The sequence below is a fragment of the Prunus avium genome, chromosome 5, assembly GCF_965620075.1.
Source record: "Prunus avium chromosome 5, drPruAviu1.hap1.1, whole genome shotgun sequence".
In the NCBI taxonomy this organism is placed as follows: domain Eukaryota; kingdom Viridiplantae; phylum Streptophyta; class Magnoliopsida; order Rosales; family Rosaceae; genus Prunus; species Prunus avium.
Window position 1 is genome coordinate 18023247 of NC_142288.1, and position 19589 is coordinate 18042835.

Genomic DNA, 19589 nt, shown 5'->3' on the forward strand with positions numbered 1-19589 from the left:
CTTTGGATATGTTGAAACTAGCAAATTAATATCTATAAAGTACAAGCTAATGAAACTTGGAGGGTCCTCTTTTCTTTTTTTAATTTATATATTAAATAGTATAGATAGACCTTTTAGAATAGTATAGCCGTGCGGCAATACTACGAATTTTTTTTTTTCTTCCAAAAAATAGTATAGTGACACGTGGCGTCTAATCGCTGGAGGGCCCTTTTAATATAAACTTTTTATTAAATTAAAACATAGTACAGCCGGGCGGCTATACTCTGTGTTTTTAATCTGTTTTTGAAAAGTTGAATTGTATTGACACGTGGCGCCTAATTATTGGGGTCCTCTTTTTTTTTTATACATATAAAATAGTACAGCCGCACGGCTATACTCAGTTTTATAAATTTTTTTAAAAACGTACAGCCGCCCGGCTATACTATTTTACGAACCCTTTAAGCAGCATAATATGTATTTCTCTTTTTTTAAAAACTTTGATTAGTAATTATGTTTTAGTTATTATTTACTTAGTGAATATTAAAGGAAAAAAAGAAAAAGAACAATTGAATTCCTATTTATTAAGTAATATAATTCATGAAATGAATTAAAATATTTAATACTAATTATTCACTAAATAAATAATAATTAAAATGTAATTACTAATTTAACTAATTAAATCCGTCAAATCTATTATTTAATTTCTAAAAATAAAATTTTAAAAAACTAATTAACCTAAACATCCTAATTTTATATTTAATTTTTTGTAAAAGACCTCTCCCGACGAAATTTCGTCGGCGTAGGTTATTTTGTCGGGAGAAACCTAATCCGACAAGTATTTGCCGGCATAGACCTATGCCGACGAAATTTCGTCGGGAGAAGTGTTTACGTTATTTTTTAAATTTTTTAAAGAAAAAATATGAAATTAGTTTCTTTAAAATATAGTCTTATACATATATACATATGTATGTACGTATTTTTCAATAATACATTCGTATTCTACACACGTCTACTATTTTTTTAAAAGCAAACGTACAATAGTCGTATTGTACATGTACATACGTATTTCTAATGCCTAATACACATATTTTTTTACAAAATTTTTAGTAATTCTCACAAAGTTCACGTATTATACAAATAATTCTCACATATTATTAAATACGAATAATATATGTTATAAAAATTATCCTAAAATATTGTATAGTGACTTATTAATATCTACTTTGGATATGTTGAAACTAGCAAATTAATATCTATAAAGTACAAGCTAATGAAACTTGGAGGGTCCTCTTTTCTTTTTTTAATTTATATATTAAATAGTATAGATAGACCTTTTAGAATAGTATAGCCGTGCGGCAATACTACGAATTTTTTTTTTTCTTCCAAAAAATAGTATAGTGACACGTGGCGTCTAATCGCTGGAGGGCCCTTTTAATATAAACTTTTTATTAAATTAAAACATAGTACAGCCGGGCGGCTATACTCTGTGTTTTTAATCTGTTTTTGAAAAGTTGAATTGTATTGACACGTGGCGCCTAATTATTGGGGTCCTCTTTTTTTTTTATACATATAAAATAGTACAGCCGCACGGCTATACTCAGTTTTATAAATTTTTTTAAAAACGTACAGCCGCCCGGCTATACTATTTTACGAACCCTTTAAGCAGCATAATATGTATTTCTCTTTTTTTAAAAACTTTGATTAGTAATTATGTTTTAGTTATTATTTACTTAGTGAATATTAAAGGAAAAAAAGAAAAAGAACAATTGAATTCCTATTTATTAAGTAATATAATTCATGAAATGAATTAAAATATTTAATACTAATTATTCACTAAATAAATAATAATTAAAATGTAATTACTAATTTAACTAATTAAATCCGTCAAATCTATTATTTAATTTCTAAAAATAAAATTTTAAAAAATTAATTAACCTAAACATCCTAATTTTATATTTAATTTTTTGTAAAAGACCTCTCCCGACGAAATTTCGTAGGCGTAGGTTATTTTGTCGGGAGAAACCTAATCCGACAAGTATTTGCCGGCATAGACCTATGCCGACGAAATTTCGTCGGGAGAAGTGTTTACGTTATTTTTTAAATTTTTTAAAGAAAAAATATGAAATTAGTTTCTTTAAAATATAGTCTTATACATATATACATATGTATGTACGTATTTTTCAATAATACATTCGTATTCTACACACGTCTACTATTTTTTTAAAAGCAAACGTACAATAGTCGTATTGTACATGTACATACGTATTTCTAATGCTTAATACACATATTTTTTTACAAAATTTTTAGTAATTCTCACAAAGTTCACGTATTATACAAATAATTCTCACATATTATTAAATACAAATAATATATGTTATAAAAATTATCCTAAAATATTGTATAGTGACTTATTAATATCTACTTTGGATATGTTGAAACTAGCAAATTAATATCTATAAAGTACAAGCTAATGAAACTTGGAGGGTCCTCTTTTCTTTTTTTAATTTATATATTAAATAGTATAGATAGACCTTTTAGAATAGTATAGCCGTGCGGCAATACTACGAATTTTTTTTTTTCTTCCAAAAAATAGTATAGTGACACGTGGCGTCTAATCGCTGGAGGGCTCTTTTAATATAAACTTTTTATTAAATTAAAACATAGTAAAGCCGGGCGGCTATACTCTGTGTTTTTAATCTGTTTTTGAAAAGTTGAATTGTATTGACACGTGGCGCCTAATTATTGGGGTCCTCTTTTTTTTATACATATAAAATAGTACAGCCGCACGGCTATACTCAGTTTTATAAATTTTTTTAAAAACGTACAGCCGACCGGCTATACTATTTTACGAACCCTTTAAGCAGAATAATATGTATTTCTCTTTTTTTAAAAACTTTGATTAGTAATTATGTTTTAGTTATTATTTACTTAGTGAATATTAAAGGAAAAAAAGAAAAAGAACAATTGAATTCCTATTTATTAAGTAATATAATTCATGAAATGAATTAAAATATTTAATACTAATTATTCACTAAATAAATAATAATTAAAATGTAATTACTAATTTAACTAATTAAATCCGTCAAATCTATTATTTAATTTCTAAAAATAAAATTTTAAAAAATTAATTAACCTAAACATCCTAATTTTATATTTAATTTTTTGTAAAAGACCTCTCCCGACGAAATTTCGTCGGCGTAGGTTATTTTGTCGGGAGAAACCTAATCCGACAAGTATTTGCCGGCATAAACCTATGCCGACGAAATTTCGTCGGGAGAAGTGTTTACGTTATTTTTTAAATTTTTTAAAGAAAAAATATGAAATTAGTTTCTTTAAAATATAGTCTTATACATATATACATATGTATGTACGTATTTTTCAATAATACATTCGTATTCTACACACGTCTACTATTTTTTTAAAAGCAAACGTACAATAGTCGTATTGTACATGTACATACGTATTTCTAATGCTTAATACACATATTTTTTTACAAAATTTTTAGTAATTCTCACAAAGTTCACGTATTATACAAATAATTCTCACATATTATTAAATACGAATAATATATGTTATAAAAATTATCCTAAAATATTGTATAGTGACTTATTAATATCTACTTTGGATATGTTGAAACTAGCAAATTAATATCTATAAAGTACAAGCTAATGAAACTTGGAGGGTCCTCTTTTCTTTTTTTAATTTATATATTAAATAGTATAGATAGACCTTTTAGAATAGTATAGCCGTGCGGCAATACTACGAATTTTTTTTTTTCTTCCAAAAAATAGTATAGTGACACGTGGCGTCTAATCGCTGGAGGGCCCTTTTAATATAAACTTTTTATTAAATTAAAACATAGTACAGCCGGGCGGCTATACTCTGTGTTTTTAATCTGTTTTTGAAAAGTTGAATTGTATTGACACGTGGCGCCTAATTATTGGGTCCTCTTTTTTTTTATACATATAAAATAGTACAGCCGCACGGCTATACTCAGTTTTATAAATTTTTTTAAAAACGTACAGTCGCCCGGCTATACTATTTTACGAACCCTTTAAGCAGCATAATATGTATTTCTCTTTTTTTAAAAACTTTGATTAGTAATTATGTTTTAGTTATTATTTACTTAGTGAATATTAAAGGAAAAAAAGAAAAAGAACAATTGAATTCCTATTTATTAAGTAATATAATTCATGAAATGAATTAAAATATTTAATACTAATTATTCACTAAATAAATAATAATTAAAATGTAATTACTAATTTAACTAATTAAATCCGTCAAATCTATTATTTAATTTCTAAAAATAAAATTTTAAAAAATTAATTAACCTAAACATCCTAATTTTATATTTAATTTTTTGTAAAAGACCTCTCCCGACGAAATTTCGTCGGCGTAGGTTATTTTGTCGGGAGAAACCTAATCCGACAAGTATTTGCCGGCATAGACCTATGCCGACGAAATTTCGTCGGGAGAATTGTTTACGTTATTTTTTAAATTTTTTAAAGAAAAAATATGAAATTAGTTTCTTTAAAATATAGTCTTATACATATATACATATGTATGTACGTATTTTTCAATAATACATTCGTATTCTACACCCGTCTACTATTTTTTTAAAAGCAAACGTACAATAGTCGTATTGTACATGTACATACGTATTTCTAATGCTTAATACACATATTTTTTTACAAAATTTTTAGTAATTCTCACAAAGTTCACGTATTATACAAATAATTCTCACATATTATTAAATACGAATAATATATGTTATAAAAATTATCCTAAAATATTGTATAGTGACTTATTAATATCTACTTTGGATATGTTGAAACTAGCAAATTAATATCTATAAAGTACAAGCTAATGAAACTTGGAGGGTCCTCTTTTCTTTTTTTAATTTATATATTAAATAGTATAGATAGACCTTTTAGAATAGTATAGCCGTGCGGCAATACTACGAATTTTTTTATTTCTTCCAAAAAATAGTATAGTGACATGTGGCGTCTAATCGCTGGAGGGCCCTTTTAATATAAACTTTTTATTAAATTAAAACATAGTACAGCCGGGCGGCTATACTCTGTGTTTTTAATCTGTTTTTGAAAAGTTGAATTGTATTGACACGTGGCGCCTAATTATTGGGGTCCTCTTTTTTTTTATACATATAAAATCGTACAGCCGCACGGCTATACTCAGTTTTATAAATTTTTTTAAAAACGTACAGCCGCCCGGCTATACTATTTTACGAACCCTTTAAGCAGCACAATATGTATTTCTCTTTTTTTAAAAACTTTGATTAGTAATTATGTTTTAGTTATTATTTACTTAGTGAATATTAAAGGAAAAAAAGAAAAAGAACAATTGAATTCCTATTTATTAAGTAATATAATTCATGAAATGAATTAAAATATTTAATACTAATTATTCACTAAATAAATAATAATTAAAATGTAATTACTAATTTAACTAATTAAATCCGTCAAATCTATTATTTAATTTCTAAAAATAAAATTTTAAAAAATTAATTAACCTAAACATCCTAATTTTATATTTAATTTTTTGTAAAAGACCTCTCCCGACGAAATTTCGTCGGCGTAGGTTATTTTGTCGGGAGAAACCTAATCCGACAAGTATTTGCCGGCATAGACCTATGCCGACGAAATTTCGTCGGGAGAATTGTTTACGTTATTTTTTAAATTTTTTAAAGAAAAAATATGAAATTAGTTTCTTTAAAATATAGTCTTATACATATATACATATGTATGTACGTATTTTTCAATAATACATTCGTATTCTACACCCGTCTACTATTTTTTTAAAAGCAAACGTACAATAGTCGTATTGTACATGTACATACGTATTTCTAATGCTTAATACACATATTTTTTTACAAAATTTTTAGTAATTCTCACAAAGTTCACGTATTATACAAATAATTCTCACATATTATTAAATACGAATAATATAAAAATTATCCTAAAATATTGTATATTGACTTATTAATATCTACTTTGGATATGTTGAAACTAGCAAATTAATATCTATAAAGTACAAGCTAATGAAACTTGGAGGGTCCTCTTTTCTTTTTTTAATTTATATATTAAATAGTATAGATAGACCTTTTAGAATAGTATAGCCGTGCGGCAATACTACGAATTTTTTTTTTTCTTCCAAAAAATAGTATAGTGACACGTGGCGTCTAATCGCTGGAGGTCCCTTTTAATATAAACTTTTTATTAAATTAAAACATAGTACAGCCGGGCGGCTATACTCTGTGTTTTTAATCTGTTTTTGAAAAGTTGAATTGTATTGACACGTGGCGCCTAATGATTGGGGTCCTCTTTTTTTTTATACATATAAAATAGTACAGCCGCACGGCTATACTCAGTTTTGTAGATTTTTTTAAAAACGTACAGCCGCCCGGCTATACTATTTTACGAACCCTTTCAGCAGCATAATATGTATTTCTCTTTTTCTAATTACTTTGATTAGTAATTATGTTTTAGTTATTATTTACTTAGTGAATATTAAAGGAAAAAAAGAAAAAGAACAATTGAATTCCTATTTATTAAGTAATATAATTCATGAAATGAATTAAAATATTTAATACTAATTATTCACTAAATAAATAATAATTAAAATGTAATTACTAATTTAACTAATTAAATCCGTCAAATCTATTATTTAATTTCTAAAAATAAAATTTTAAAAAATTAATTAACCTAAACATCCTAATTTTATATTTAATTTTTTGTAAAAGACCTCTCCCGACGAAATTTCGTCGGCGTAGGTTATATTGTCGGGAGAAACCTAATCCGACAAGTATTTGCCGGCATAGACCTATGCCGACGAAATTTCGTCGGGAGAAGTGTTTACGTTATTTTTTAAATTTTTTAAAGAAAAAATATGAAATTAGTTTCTTTAAAATATAGTCTTATACATATATACATATGTATGTACGTATTTTTCAATAATACATTCGTATTCTACACACGTCTACTATTTTTTTAAAAGCAAACGTACAATAGTCGTATTGTACATGTACATACGTATTTCTAATGCTTAATACACATATTTTTTTACAAAATTTTTAGTAATTCTCACAAAGTTCACGTATTATACAAATAATTCTCACATATTATTAAATACGAATAATATAAAAATTATCCTAAAATATTGTATAGTAATTTATTAATATCTACTTTGGATATGTTGAAACTAGCAAATTAATATCTATAAAGTACAAGCTAATGAAACTTGGAGGGTCCTCTTTTCTTTTTTTAATTTATATATTAAATAGTATAGATAGACCTTTTAGAATAGTATAGCCGTGCGGCAATACTACGAATTTTTTTTTTTCTTCCAAAAAATAGTATAGTGACACGTGGCGTCTAATCGCTGGAGGTCCCTTTTAATATAAACTTTTTATTAAATTAAAACATAGTACAGCCGGGCGGCTATACTCTGTGTTTTTAATCTGTTTTTGAAAAGTTGAATTGTATTGACACGTGGCGCCTAATGATTGGGGTCCTCTTTTTTTTTATACATATAAAATAGTACAGCCGCACGGCTATACTCAGTTTTGTAGATTTTTTTAAAAACGTACAGCCGCCCGGCTATACTATTTTACGAACCCTTTCAGCAGCATAATATGTATTTCTCTTTTTCTAATTACTTTGATTAGTAATTATGTTTTAGTTATTATTTACTTAGTGAATATTAAAGGAAAAAAAGAAAAAGAACAATTGAATTCCTATTTATTAAGTAATATAATTCATGAAATGAATTAAAATATTTAATACTAATTATTCACTAAATAAATAATAATTAAAATGTAATTACTAATTTAACTAATTAAATCCGTCAAATCTATTATTTAATTTCTAAAAATAAAATTTTAAAAAATTAATTAACCTAAACATCCTAATTTTATATTTAATTTTTTGTAAAAGACCTCTCCCGACGAAATTTCGTCGGCGTAGGTTATATTGTCGGGAGAAACCTAATCCGACAAGTATTTGCCGGCATAGACCTATGCCGACGAAATTTCGTCGGGAGAAGTGTTTACGTTATTTTTTAAATTTTTTAAAGAAAAAATATGAAATTAGTTTCTTTAAAATATAGTCTTATACATATATACATATGTATGTACGTATTTTTCAATAATACATTCGTATTCTACACACGTCTACTATTTTTTTAAAAGCAAACGTACAATAGTCGTATTGTACATGTACATACGTATTTCTAATGCTTAATACACATATTTTTTTACAAAATTTTTAGTAATTCTCACAAAGTTCACGTATTATACAAATAATTCTCACATATTATTAAATACGAATAATATAAAAATTATCCTAAAATATTGTATAGTGACTTATTAATATCTACTTTGGATATGTTCAAACTAGCAAATTAATATCTATAAAGTACAAGCTAATGAAACTTGGAGGGTCCTCTTTTCTTTTTTTAATTTATATATTAAATAGTATAGATAGACCTTTTAGAATAGTATAGCCGTGCGGCAATACTACGAATTGTTTTTTTTCTTCCAAAAAATAGTATAGTGACACGTGGCGTCTAATCGCACGAGGGCCCTTTTAATATAAACTTTTTATTAAATTAAAACATAGTACAGCCGGGCGGCTATACTCTGTGTTTTTAATCTGTTTTTGAAAAGTTGAATTGTATTGACACGTGGCGCCTAATGATTGGGGTCCTCTTTTTTTTTTATACATATAAAATAGTACAGCCGCTCGGCTATACTCAGTTTTATAGATTTTTTTAAAAACGTACAGCCGCCCGGCTATACTATTTTACGAACCCTTTCAGCAGCATAATATGTATTTCTCTTTTTTTAATTACTTTGATTAGTAATTATGTTTTAGTTATTATTTACTTAGTGAATATTAAAGGAAAAAAAGAAAAAGAACAATTGAATTCCTATTTATTAAGTAATATAATTCATGAAATGAATTAAAATATTTAATACTAATTATTCACTAAATAAATAATAATTAAAATGTAATTACTAATTTAACAAATTAAATCCGTCAAATCTATTATTTAATTTCTAAAAATAAAATTTTAAAAAATTAATTAACCTAAACATCCTAATTTTATATTTAATTTTTTGTAAAAGACCTCTCCCGACGAAATTTCGTCGGTGTAGGTTATATTGTCGGGAGAAACCTAATCCGACAAGTATTTGCCGGCATAGACCTATGCCGACGAAATTTCGTCGGGAGAAGTGTTTGCGTTATTTTTTAAATTTTTTAAAGAAAAAATATGAAATTATTTTATTTAAAATATAGTCTTATACATATATACATATGTATGTACGTAATTTTCAATAATACATTCGTATTCTACACACGTCTACTATTTTTTTAAAAGCAAACGTACAATAGTCGTATTGTACATGTACATACGTATTTCTAATGCTTAATACACATATTTTTTTACAAAATTTTTAGTAATTCTCACAAAGTTCACGTATTATACAAATAATTCTCACATATTATTAAATACGAATAATATAAAAATTATCCTAAAATATTGTATAGTGACTTATTAATATCTACTTTGGATATGTTGAAACTAGCAAATTAATATCTATAAAGTACAAGCTAATGAAACTTGGAGGGTCCTCTTTTCTTTTTTTAATTTATATATTAAATAGTATAGATAGACCTTTTAGAATAGTATAGCCGTGCGGCAATACTACGAATTTTTTTTTTTCTTCCAAAAAATAGTATAGTGACACGTGGCGTCTAATCGCTGGAGGGCCCTTTTAATATAAACTTTTTATTAAATTAAAACATAGTACAGCCGGGCGGCTATACTCTGTGTTTTTAATCTGTTTTTGAAAAGTTGAATTGTATTGACACGTGGCGCCTAATGATTGGGGTCCTCTTTTTTTTTATACATATAAAATAGTACAGCCGCACGGCTATACTCAGTTTTGTAGATTTTTTTAAAAACGTACAGCCGCCCGGCTATACTATTTTACGAACCCTTTCAGCAGCATAATATGTATTTCTCTTTTTTTAATTACTTTGATTAGTAATTATGTTTTAGTTATTATTTACTTAGTGAATATTAAAGGAAAAAAAGAAAAAGAACAATTGAATTCCTATTTATTAAGTAATATAATTCATGAAATGAATTAAAATATTTAATACTAATTATTCACTAAATAAATAATAATTAAAATGTAATTACTAATTTAACTAATTAAATCCGTCAAATCTATTATTTAATTTCTAAAAATAAAATTTTAAAAAATTAATTAACCTAAACATCCTAATTTTATATTTAATTTTTTGTAAAAGACCTCTCCCGACGAAATTTCGTCGGCGTAGGTGATTTTGTCGGGAGAAACCTAATCCGACAAGTATTTGCCGGCATAGACCTATGCCGACGAAATTTCGTCGGGAGAAGTGTTTACGTTATTTTTTAAATTTTTTAAAGAAAAAATATGAAATTAGTTTCTTTAAAATATAGTCTTATACATATATACATATGTATGTACGTATTTTTCAATAATACATTCGTATTCTACACACGTCTACTATTCTTTTAAAAGCAAACGTACAATAGTCGTATTGTACATGTACATACGTATTTCTAATGCTTAATACACATATTTTTTTACAAAATTTTTAGTAATTCTCACAAAGTTCACGTATTATACAAATAATTCTCACATATTATTAAATACGAATAATATAAAAATTATCCTAAAATATTGTATAGTGACTTATTAATATCTACTTTGGATATGTTCAAACTAGCAAATTAATATCTATAAAGTACAAGCTAATGAAACTTGGAGGGTCCTCTTTTCTTTTTTTAATTTATATATTAAATAGTATAGATAGACCTTTTAGAATAGTATAGCCGTGCGGCAATACTACGAATTTTTTTTTTTCTTCCAAAAAATAGTATAGTGACACGTGGCGTCTAATCGCTGGAGGGCCCTTTTAATATAAACTTTTTATTAAATTAAAACATAGTACAGCCGGTCGGCTATACTCTGTGTTTTTAATCTGTTTTTGAAAAGTTGAATTGTATTGACACGTGGCGCCTAATGATTGGGGTCCTCTTTTTTTTATACATATAAAATAGTACAGCCGCTCGGCTATACTCAGTTTTATAGATTTTTTTAAAAACGTACAGCCGCCCGGCTATACTATTTTACGAACCCTTTCAGCAGCATAATATGTATTTCTCTTTTTTTAATTACTTTGATTAGTAATTATGTTTTAGTTATTATTTACTTAGTGAATATTAAAGGAAAAAAAGAAAAAGAACAATTGAATTCCTATTTATTAAGTAATATAATTCATGAAATGAATTAAAATATTTAATACTAATTATTCACTAAATAAATAATAATTAAAATGTAATTACTAATTTAACTAATTAAATCCGTCAAATCTATTATTTAATTTCTAAAAATAAAATTTTAAAAAATTAATTAACCTAAACATCCTAATTTTATATTTAATTTTTTGTAAAAGACCTCTCCCGACGAAATTTCGTCGGCGTAGGTTATTTTGTCGGGAGAAACCTAATCCGACAAGTATTTGCCGGCATAGACCTATGCCGACGAAATTTCGTCGGGAGAAGTGTTTACGTTATTTTTTAAATTTTTTAAAGAAAAAATATGAAATTAGTTTCTTTAAAATATAGTCTTATACATATATACATATGTATGTACGTATTTTTCAATAATACATTCGTATTCTACACACGTCTACTATTTTTTTAAAAGCAAACGTACAATAGTCGTATTGTACATGTACATACGTATTTCTAATGCTTAATACACATATTTTTTTACAAAATTTTTAGTAATTCTCACAAAGTTCACGTATTATACAAATAATTCTCACATATTATTAAATACGAATAATATATGTTATAAAAATTATACTAAAATATTGTATAGTGACTTATTAATATCTACTTTGGATATGTTGAAACTAGAAAATTAATATCTATAAAGTACAAGCTAATGAAACTTGGAGGGTCCTCTTTTCTTTTTTTAATTTATATATTAAATAGTATAGATAGACCTTTTAGAATAGTATAGCCGTGCGGCAATACTACGATTTTTTTTTTCTTCCAAAAAATAGTATAGTGACACGTGGCGTCTAATCGCTGGAGGGCCCTTTTAATATAAACTTTTTATTAAATTAAAAAATAGTACAGCCGGGCGGCTATACTCTGTGTTTTTAATCTGTTTTTGAAAAGTTGAATTGTATTGACACGTGCGCCTACCAGTGTTTACCTACTCGCCAAGTCTTTATGAATTAGAGACTCATGTTTATATTTGAGTTGATAGTTCATGAATGAATTCACACTAATTTGAATGTAGAACAATGCATCATCGTGAAGGCATGACAAGTAAAATAACTTCATGACCTGAATAGGGGCGCATTGGACCAATTTAGGATGAGGAATGCGCGACAATTAACATATGCTTTGTGTTATTTGTGCACCCAAATTAACATATGTTTATTTTTCATTAGCCAAGGTTGAATAGCTTTTTTTTTTCTTTTTCCTTTTTTGCTTTTTTAATCAAAGGTTTCTTGTTTTGATTTTTCTTGAAATTGTTACCTAGTGAAAGTCATATAGGAACTTAAAAACATTGTGAATTATGTATAAAAGCATTTCACAAGGGGTTTGTAATTGAATTCGAGATTGTTTGTTCGAATCTCCTTCCTCCAATATTGCTTATATTAAAAAGAAAAATATGCAGAAGTAATTTTCCTATGTTCTATAGTACACATACATATTTTATACGTTTATATGTTCGGTTGGTATGCACCTACCAATTCGTGACTGAACATTTGTGCGAAATTGATCATTTTGACCTATCAAATCGGCTTAGAGGTCCTCAATGGCTCTCCTTGCTCCTCCTTCAGTAAGTAAGCGGTTCGTTCTCACTATAGTATGCTGAATCTACTCGATCAGATATAAACACATTTTACTAACTATAATTGATTAATTTTGAACAAGAAGCATTGTTATTTTTTTGTTAAAAGAAAAAAGGGTTAATGGAACCTAGGAACCAAAGATAATTAGCATTAAATTTTGAAGGCTTTTTATCACAAATGGTCCCTGAGGTTTGCAAAATTATCAACTTTCGTCCCTAATGTTTTTTTGTGACACTAATGGTCCTTAACGTTATCCTCCACACATCAAAATGGTCCCTGCTGCTACCTTCCGTCAAATTTTCTATTAAATTACTGACGTAGCACATGTGTGGAGCCCACACATCCAATGGTATAAAGGCACGTGGCTGTAAATAAAATAAAATAAATTTTAAAACTTGAAATCCCTTAAAAAAAAAAAATTCTCACTTGCTATGTTCTGTCTTTCTCTTTCTTTGTTAATCAAAGCCAAAGCCAAAGCACCCAAGAGATCAAAGATATCAACTTTAAAGCACCCACCTTTCAATTTCCAAACAAAATCCATTCTTTCTTTTGTTTATGGCTTCTCTGTCTGCTACTGCCGCCACTACAAGTTCTCATCACCATCCACCGCCTTTCTACTTCGATGAGAAGTGGAAGCTGTCAAAGAAAGAAGGGTCATCGAGATCGAGCCGTTCATCTTCTTGCCCTCTCAGGCCATCTCCAATGCAAGGACCCAAACCCAAAATATTGCCTCAAATCTCCCCCAACCCAACAAAATGAATGACCCAAAATTTGGGAAAATCCAAATTTGGACCCAAATATGGGTCCAAGTATTGCATGGACCCAACACTATTCAATGAAGCTAGGGATGGCAAAAAGCCCCGCGGGACGGGTCCCCGTCGGGTCCCCGACCCTAACGGGGGGAGATTTCGGGGCCAAACGGGTATCGGGTACGGGGATCCCCGAACTTGAAAAATCCCCAACGGGTATGGGGAGGGGATGGTATTGGCGTCCCCATCCCCGAACCCGACCCGAAAATGTATATGTTTATATTTAAATAAATAAATATATAATTATAATATTTATGTTTAACCCTAAGTTAACCTCCCTCTCCTAATTCTTCCTAATCTTCTCTGGATTTTCATATTGATGTGATTTTGAATAGTTGAGTTGAACTTTATAGTTAATTTGAATGTGTTGAATGATAATTTAATATGAAACTTAAGGTTAAAATGTATGATAAATATTTTTTATGCAAAAAAAATCGGGGATTCGGGTCGGGTATGGGGGATAGTCCCCCGACGGGGACGGGGACGGGGATTCCCCGAAACTAATTAAACGGGGATTGGTTCGGGGATGGGGGCGGGGATGGAGAGCGGGGACGGGGATGGTATTGTCATACCCGGCCCCTACCCGGCCCGTTGCCATCCCTAAATGGAGCCCACTGCACCTAAAACAACCCCATGTGCACAGAATCTAACGTGGGCCCCAACTGACCTGCTGTGCTGTTCAAGTTTGTTTGCTTGTCCCGCCACTTGTCAAGCTGCTGTTGCTATTTGGTTTTTTTTTTTTTAAAAAAATATTCTAAATGTAACTTAAATCAACGATCTAGATTAAATCTAAACTATTTTAATGGTAAAAAAAAAAAAAAAATTCAATGGTCAAAACAATATTTTAAATTAATCTAGGTCAAATTATATTTGTGGAATTTCAATTTTTTTAGGTCAAATTGTTCAAAAAATTTAATTATGAAGTTATTTAAAAAGATTGAATAAAGAAAAGTTATCCATAAAAAAAAAAAAAAATTAGACTTAAACAATTCTTAAACAATTTAATAAAGTTGTGGACTTAAAATTTGAGTCCGGAGGGTTGGGAGAAAAAACAATTTGAGTCCGGGCAAAACCCAAATAGTCACTTTTTGGAGGGGGAAAATTTGGGTTTAGTCCCTCATTGGTTGGAGATGGTCTCATAAGTGTTTTTTTTTTATGGGATTTTAAGTTTTAAATTTTTATTTATTTATTTACAGCCATGTGCCTTTATACCATTGGATGTGCGGGCTCTATACATGTGCCACATCAGCAATTTAACAGAAAATTTGATGGAAGCTAATGGTGGGAACCATTTTGATGTGTGGATGATAACGTTAAGGATCATTAATGTCACAAAAATATGTTAGGGACGAAATGTGATAATTTTGCAAATCTCAAGGACCATTTGTGATAAAAAGCCAATTTTGAAAAGGTTTTTTCTTCAAATATCCGACGTGGGGCAATTTATCAAATAACTCGTAAACAATGGAGTTGGGGCAAATTAGGGAAAAGAAAGAAAGAAGAGCAGGTCCTGTGAGCCCAGCAAGTTGACCATTTGACTTGAAGAAACCGCGTTAAACCGTCTCAAACGCGTCATAAGATCTCGCAACTGTCAGAAAATCTCTGTATTTGCTTGCTTCAGCCCCCATTACATGCCCAAATCATGTTCAAAATTTGAAATTTGAATAGCGCTGATCTTTAGTCGAATATTATTTGATTTCCAAACTTCTCTCTTTTCACAATTTGCAATTTCTTCATTCTCTCTCTCACTTTCTTCATTCTCTTTCTCGGTGAAAGTGAAACCCAGTTGCGTTTGAGCTCACTAACGAATTCAAAATCAGCGAAACCCTAAATCCACCCACCCACTCTCTCATTCTGATCGATCGATTTTCAATTGATTTCTAAATTGATTTCTTTCTTTTCTGACTTGTTTCTGTGAATTTGAAGAGTTGTGTTCTCTGTAATTGATTCTGGGAATGAAGGGGAAAATGGAAAGTGATTTTCAGTTTGGGTCGAATTCAAATTCTTTGGATCTTCTCTCTGAGGTTGCAGTTGTTGTCAAAAATTGGGAGGAAGAGGCTGTTGAGAAGGCCATGGCCATGGCTGTGAGAAGCCGCTGTAACCCTCTTCAGGGATTTGGGTTTGATGGGTATGTGGTTCCTGATAAAGCCACGATCAAGATAACGAATAGGGTTAGGGTTTCATCATCATCATCATCTGCCTTGGATATGTTGCTTCAAGTTACAAGCAATGAATTGATGGAGTTGAAAAAAGCCAACACCTTCGGTGGCATATGCATACCTAAGAAGAAAAGAACAAGTCTGAGGAGGGGGAGGACAGTGCTTACTTCCTTTCCATGCTCTTCTCATGATTCCATCCCACTACATCAGATACCAAGGAAGAAAAGGTCCAATCTGAGGAGGGGGAGGACAATATATAACGTCCTTTCCATGCACTTCTTGCAAGAATTAGACAGGGTTTTGGCAGAGAAGGGTACTGTTGACTTCACACTCTTCCCACTCAACGACATTTGCATACCCAAGAAGAAAGCTTCTAAAGTGAATGCAATGAAGCTCTGCTCATTCCAGCTTAACTCCCCTTCCTGTTCAAGTACTTCTTGCATCAGCCAGGACTGTTAGTGCACTGCATACATATAAGGAGTAAGGTCTTTTAGTTTTGTTATAGAGATTCTTGGGGTTTCTTGCTTCTGAAACCAATTCATTAATTGATTACACTGTAAATCATTATTATATAGTTGATGGAATTTAATTGTTCTGTTTTTTTTATAAAGGAATGAATTGTATGTTATCTCTTCAATGGAATGAATCTTCAATGGGGTTCTGTGCATACTCAAATTGAGGCAAGTTTTTCTCTTCTGCTTTCTCTTCGCATGCTATTCTGTCTGCCTGTCCATTTTTATGTCCTTTTCCTCATTAATCCATGCTTCATATTTGGAATTGAATTTTTTTAATTAGATTATGCATACGTTAATTTCTAATTATTTGGTTGGCTAATATCATCATTCTACTTATGGAGGAGAATAGAAGAGCTATCTTCTTTATTGTCTCATAATTTTTTAATCTGTGGCTAATATTTGTGGTTGGTACCTATTGTCCATTTTTGTTATTGTGCCCCACATGGCTTTCATGTATTTTTGGGTGAAGTAAAAACATCTAAGCATTGCAAAAATCTCTATTTTGGTTAACTGGGGTATAATTTTGACAAACATGATACAATATTCATGAAGGATCAACTTTTGACTCTTGGATCATCTAGTTTAATGCTTTCAGCTAGATTGGATGATTTGTTTGGTGATTCTGTGAAACTTAGATTTATTTCTGAATATCTTTGTCACAGTGCGTTAGTTCTCTTTCGATGGAGCTGTCCCTTTCTATGGAATTAGGCTCAGAAAATCTGTATAATTAAGCTCATCACTAGTATAGAAAGTGGTGAATTTGTATGATTCACCACTCTGTGAATTTGTACAATTATGCTCATTACTGGTATAGAAGAACTGCCCCTCCACTCAGAAAATTTGTATATTTAGGGTCTGGAATAGTATGCAGTGAATTTCAACTCTTTCAACTCTTTCACTAACCAATCTTCAACTTTCCTTTGATTATTACTTGAAGAACTGGATTAATTGTCATATCTGAAAGCGCAGCTTGTCCTTTGAAATTCTTGAGCAATTCTTCTCTGTGGTTCTGATGTCTACTTCCTTTCTTGAGCAATGAGGAAGAAAAAGGAGCCAACCAGTTCACTGCCTCAGTGAAGAGGTTGTTCAGAAAATGCAAATGAGAATGAAGCACCAGTGGAGAGCATTGCTTGTAAATGAGGTAAGATTCTTATAAACAACCAAAACTAATCTCGAAATTCAAAATTATGTGGTTGAAGATAAGAGAATTTTTTAGCTCACAATCAGACATATCACATGGACCTCTAGTTCAATTCTTATAGCTGCCAATAGTGACAAGCCTAAGCTCATGAGTCTATTTGGAGAGCAATGGACAACAGAGTAATGAGGATGAAACGTCTATTGGTGCAGTGCATGGCATATTTCTTGACCTTTTGACAATTTGATTTCTAAGCAGCATATCCTGCTCTCTCTCTCTCTCTCTCTCTCTCTCCCTCCCTCTTCATTTATTTTTCTCCCCAACCTTCTCAGTTTCATCTCACTTTTTGAGGCTATCAAATATCAGTTATGCGCGTGGTGCAACATTTCTGTGCTTATACTATGTCCGCTGCATTGAAAGTCTTGTTTACCTGATTGTTCTTGTTGTTAGGTCTCTCTTTATCCCCCTCCCCCTTTCCTCGTTTCCTGATCTTCTCGCTTTCATCTCAGTTTTTGAGGCTTTCAGGTATGGGTTGTGTGCTTGGTGCAGGATTTCTGTACATGTACTATGCTCACTATACAAGGGAAGTTTCTCTAGAACTTAATATTGATCTATATTTTATGAAATACAAATCTTATGCATCCAAATCTTTCAAGGTGGCTAAGCATTTTAAATGTTTTGGATGGTCTCCCAGGTTTACGTTGTTTTTCAGCTGATCATGTGAATTATCTTGATTTATGATTATGCATGGACAACTTGTCTGTCTTTCCATGTTTATTAAACTTTAAGCTCTCTTGTATGAAAAAAGAGGTCGGTGTATTCTTACTCTTGTTAGGTGATATCATTGCTTCCGTACTCTTGTTTTGGTTGGGATTTCATCTCACAAGTAAATTTATAATTGAAATTATTTCGTTTGAAAAGTTATATTTGACACATGATTGTTATTTTTTTTGGACTCCTGAACAATGTTGTTTGAAAGATTTTGCAGGGTTTGCAACAAATTGAATTTATTCTTTGTTTAGCAAAAAAAGAAAAGACAAGGTTCGAAAGAGGGTGAAAAAAGGCGTGATGATCCTAAATGGCTCAACTTCACATTCCCTGCTTGCATAATGGATACTTCAAATGCCCCATTCCCTTTATTCTGAAATTGCAGCTAAATTCTAATACTTTGTTGTAAGAAAATACTTAAAGCATTTGGATAGAATGAATTTGATTCTTGCATTTACCAATTATGAAGGATTGAATTGTATTTGTGTAGTCTCAATGTAATAAAATTGTTCTATGGTTTTCTCTCCATGCCCAAATTGCGACTCACACACTGTTCTGTCTATTTATCAATTTATGATGCTTTTCCTCAAATTTAATGCCTCATATTTGGAATTGAGGTGGAATAATTAATCTTCATTAGATTAATTGAATGGTTAAGATTTTTTAAAGAGTTTTTCTATTTAAATCCCACATATTTCTTTGTTCACCCCAATACGTAAATTATTAAGCTCTTAAGTTTTATTATTGTATAAAAGGACAAAATGTCATCCAACTTAATACCTAGTACATCTATACAAACACTCAGAAAAACACAAACTCCTTTAGACCCTATTGCTAGATTATTCTTCTCTTTCAATCCAAAAAACCTATTACACTCTCATCTTCTCTTCACAAACCCTAATAAGGAATGCAAATTGTGGCTTGTGGGTCGTCAATTGAGGTACATAATGTGAGATTATTCTTGGTTTGGGACTCCTAGAATTATTGAGGATGCTATGATCGAAGACTTCTATTGATTCGTGATCGTGTGAGTTATAGGTAAATATTGCTCGAGGGCAGTAGTTATCCAAGTCTTGGTCGCAGTTCTCACATTTCATGCAGGAACCCACTATGACCCCAACTCCTACACGATCACCACCTACTTTGAATTTCTCCACATTCTTCCTAGCTTTGGTCACAACACTAACAATTTCATGCCTGGAAAATCAATTGAAAATGTTCAACACACACATGAATGATTTCACAGGAACAATAAAATGATTATTTCTAGG

At 30.1% G+C, this 19589-nt stretch overlaps 1 protein-coding gene across 2 annotated transcripts; it reads left to right on the top strand.

Moving 5' to 3' along the window:
- The first annotated feature begins 15231 nt into the window (after positions 1-15231).
- On the top strand, positions 15232-18846 carry LOC110756469 (uncharacterized). 2 transcript variants are annotated; one of them, XR_015836029.1, is made up of 3 exons: positions 15232-16377; positions 16509-17553; positions 18539-18846. XR_015836029.1 is itself a non-coding variant. In XM_088253621.1 (2 exons), the coding sequence occupies exon 1, from the start codon at positions 15694-15696 to the stop codon at positions 16354-16356; it is 663 nt and encodes a 220-aa protein (XP_088109747.1). In that variant the 5' UTR covers positions 15232-15693; the 3' UTR covers positions 16357-16377; positions 16509-18846. The 2 variants fall into 2 exon arrangements, 1 of the variants encoding a protein (XP_088109747.1); XM_088253621.1 differs by having other exon boundaries at positions 16509-18846.
- The last annotated feature ends 743 nt before the right edge of the window (positions 18847-19589 follow it).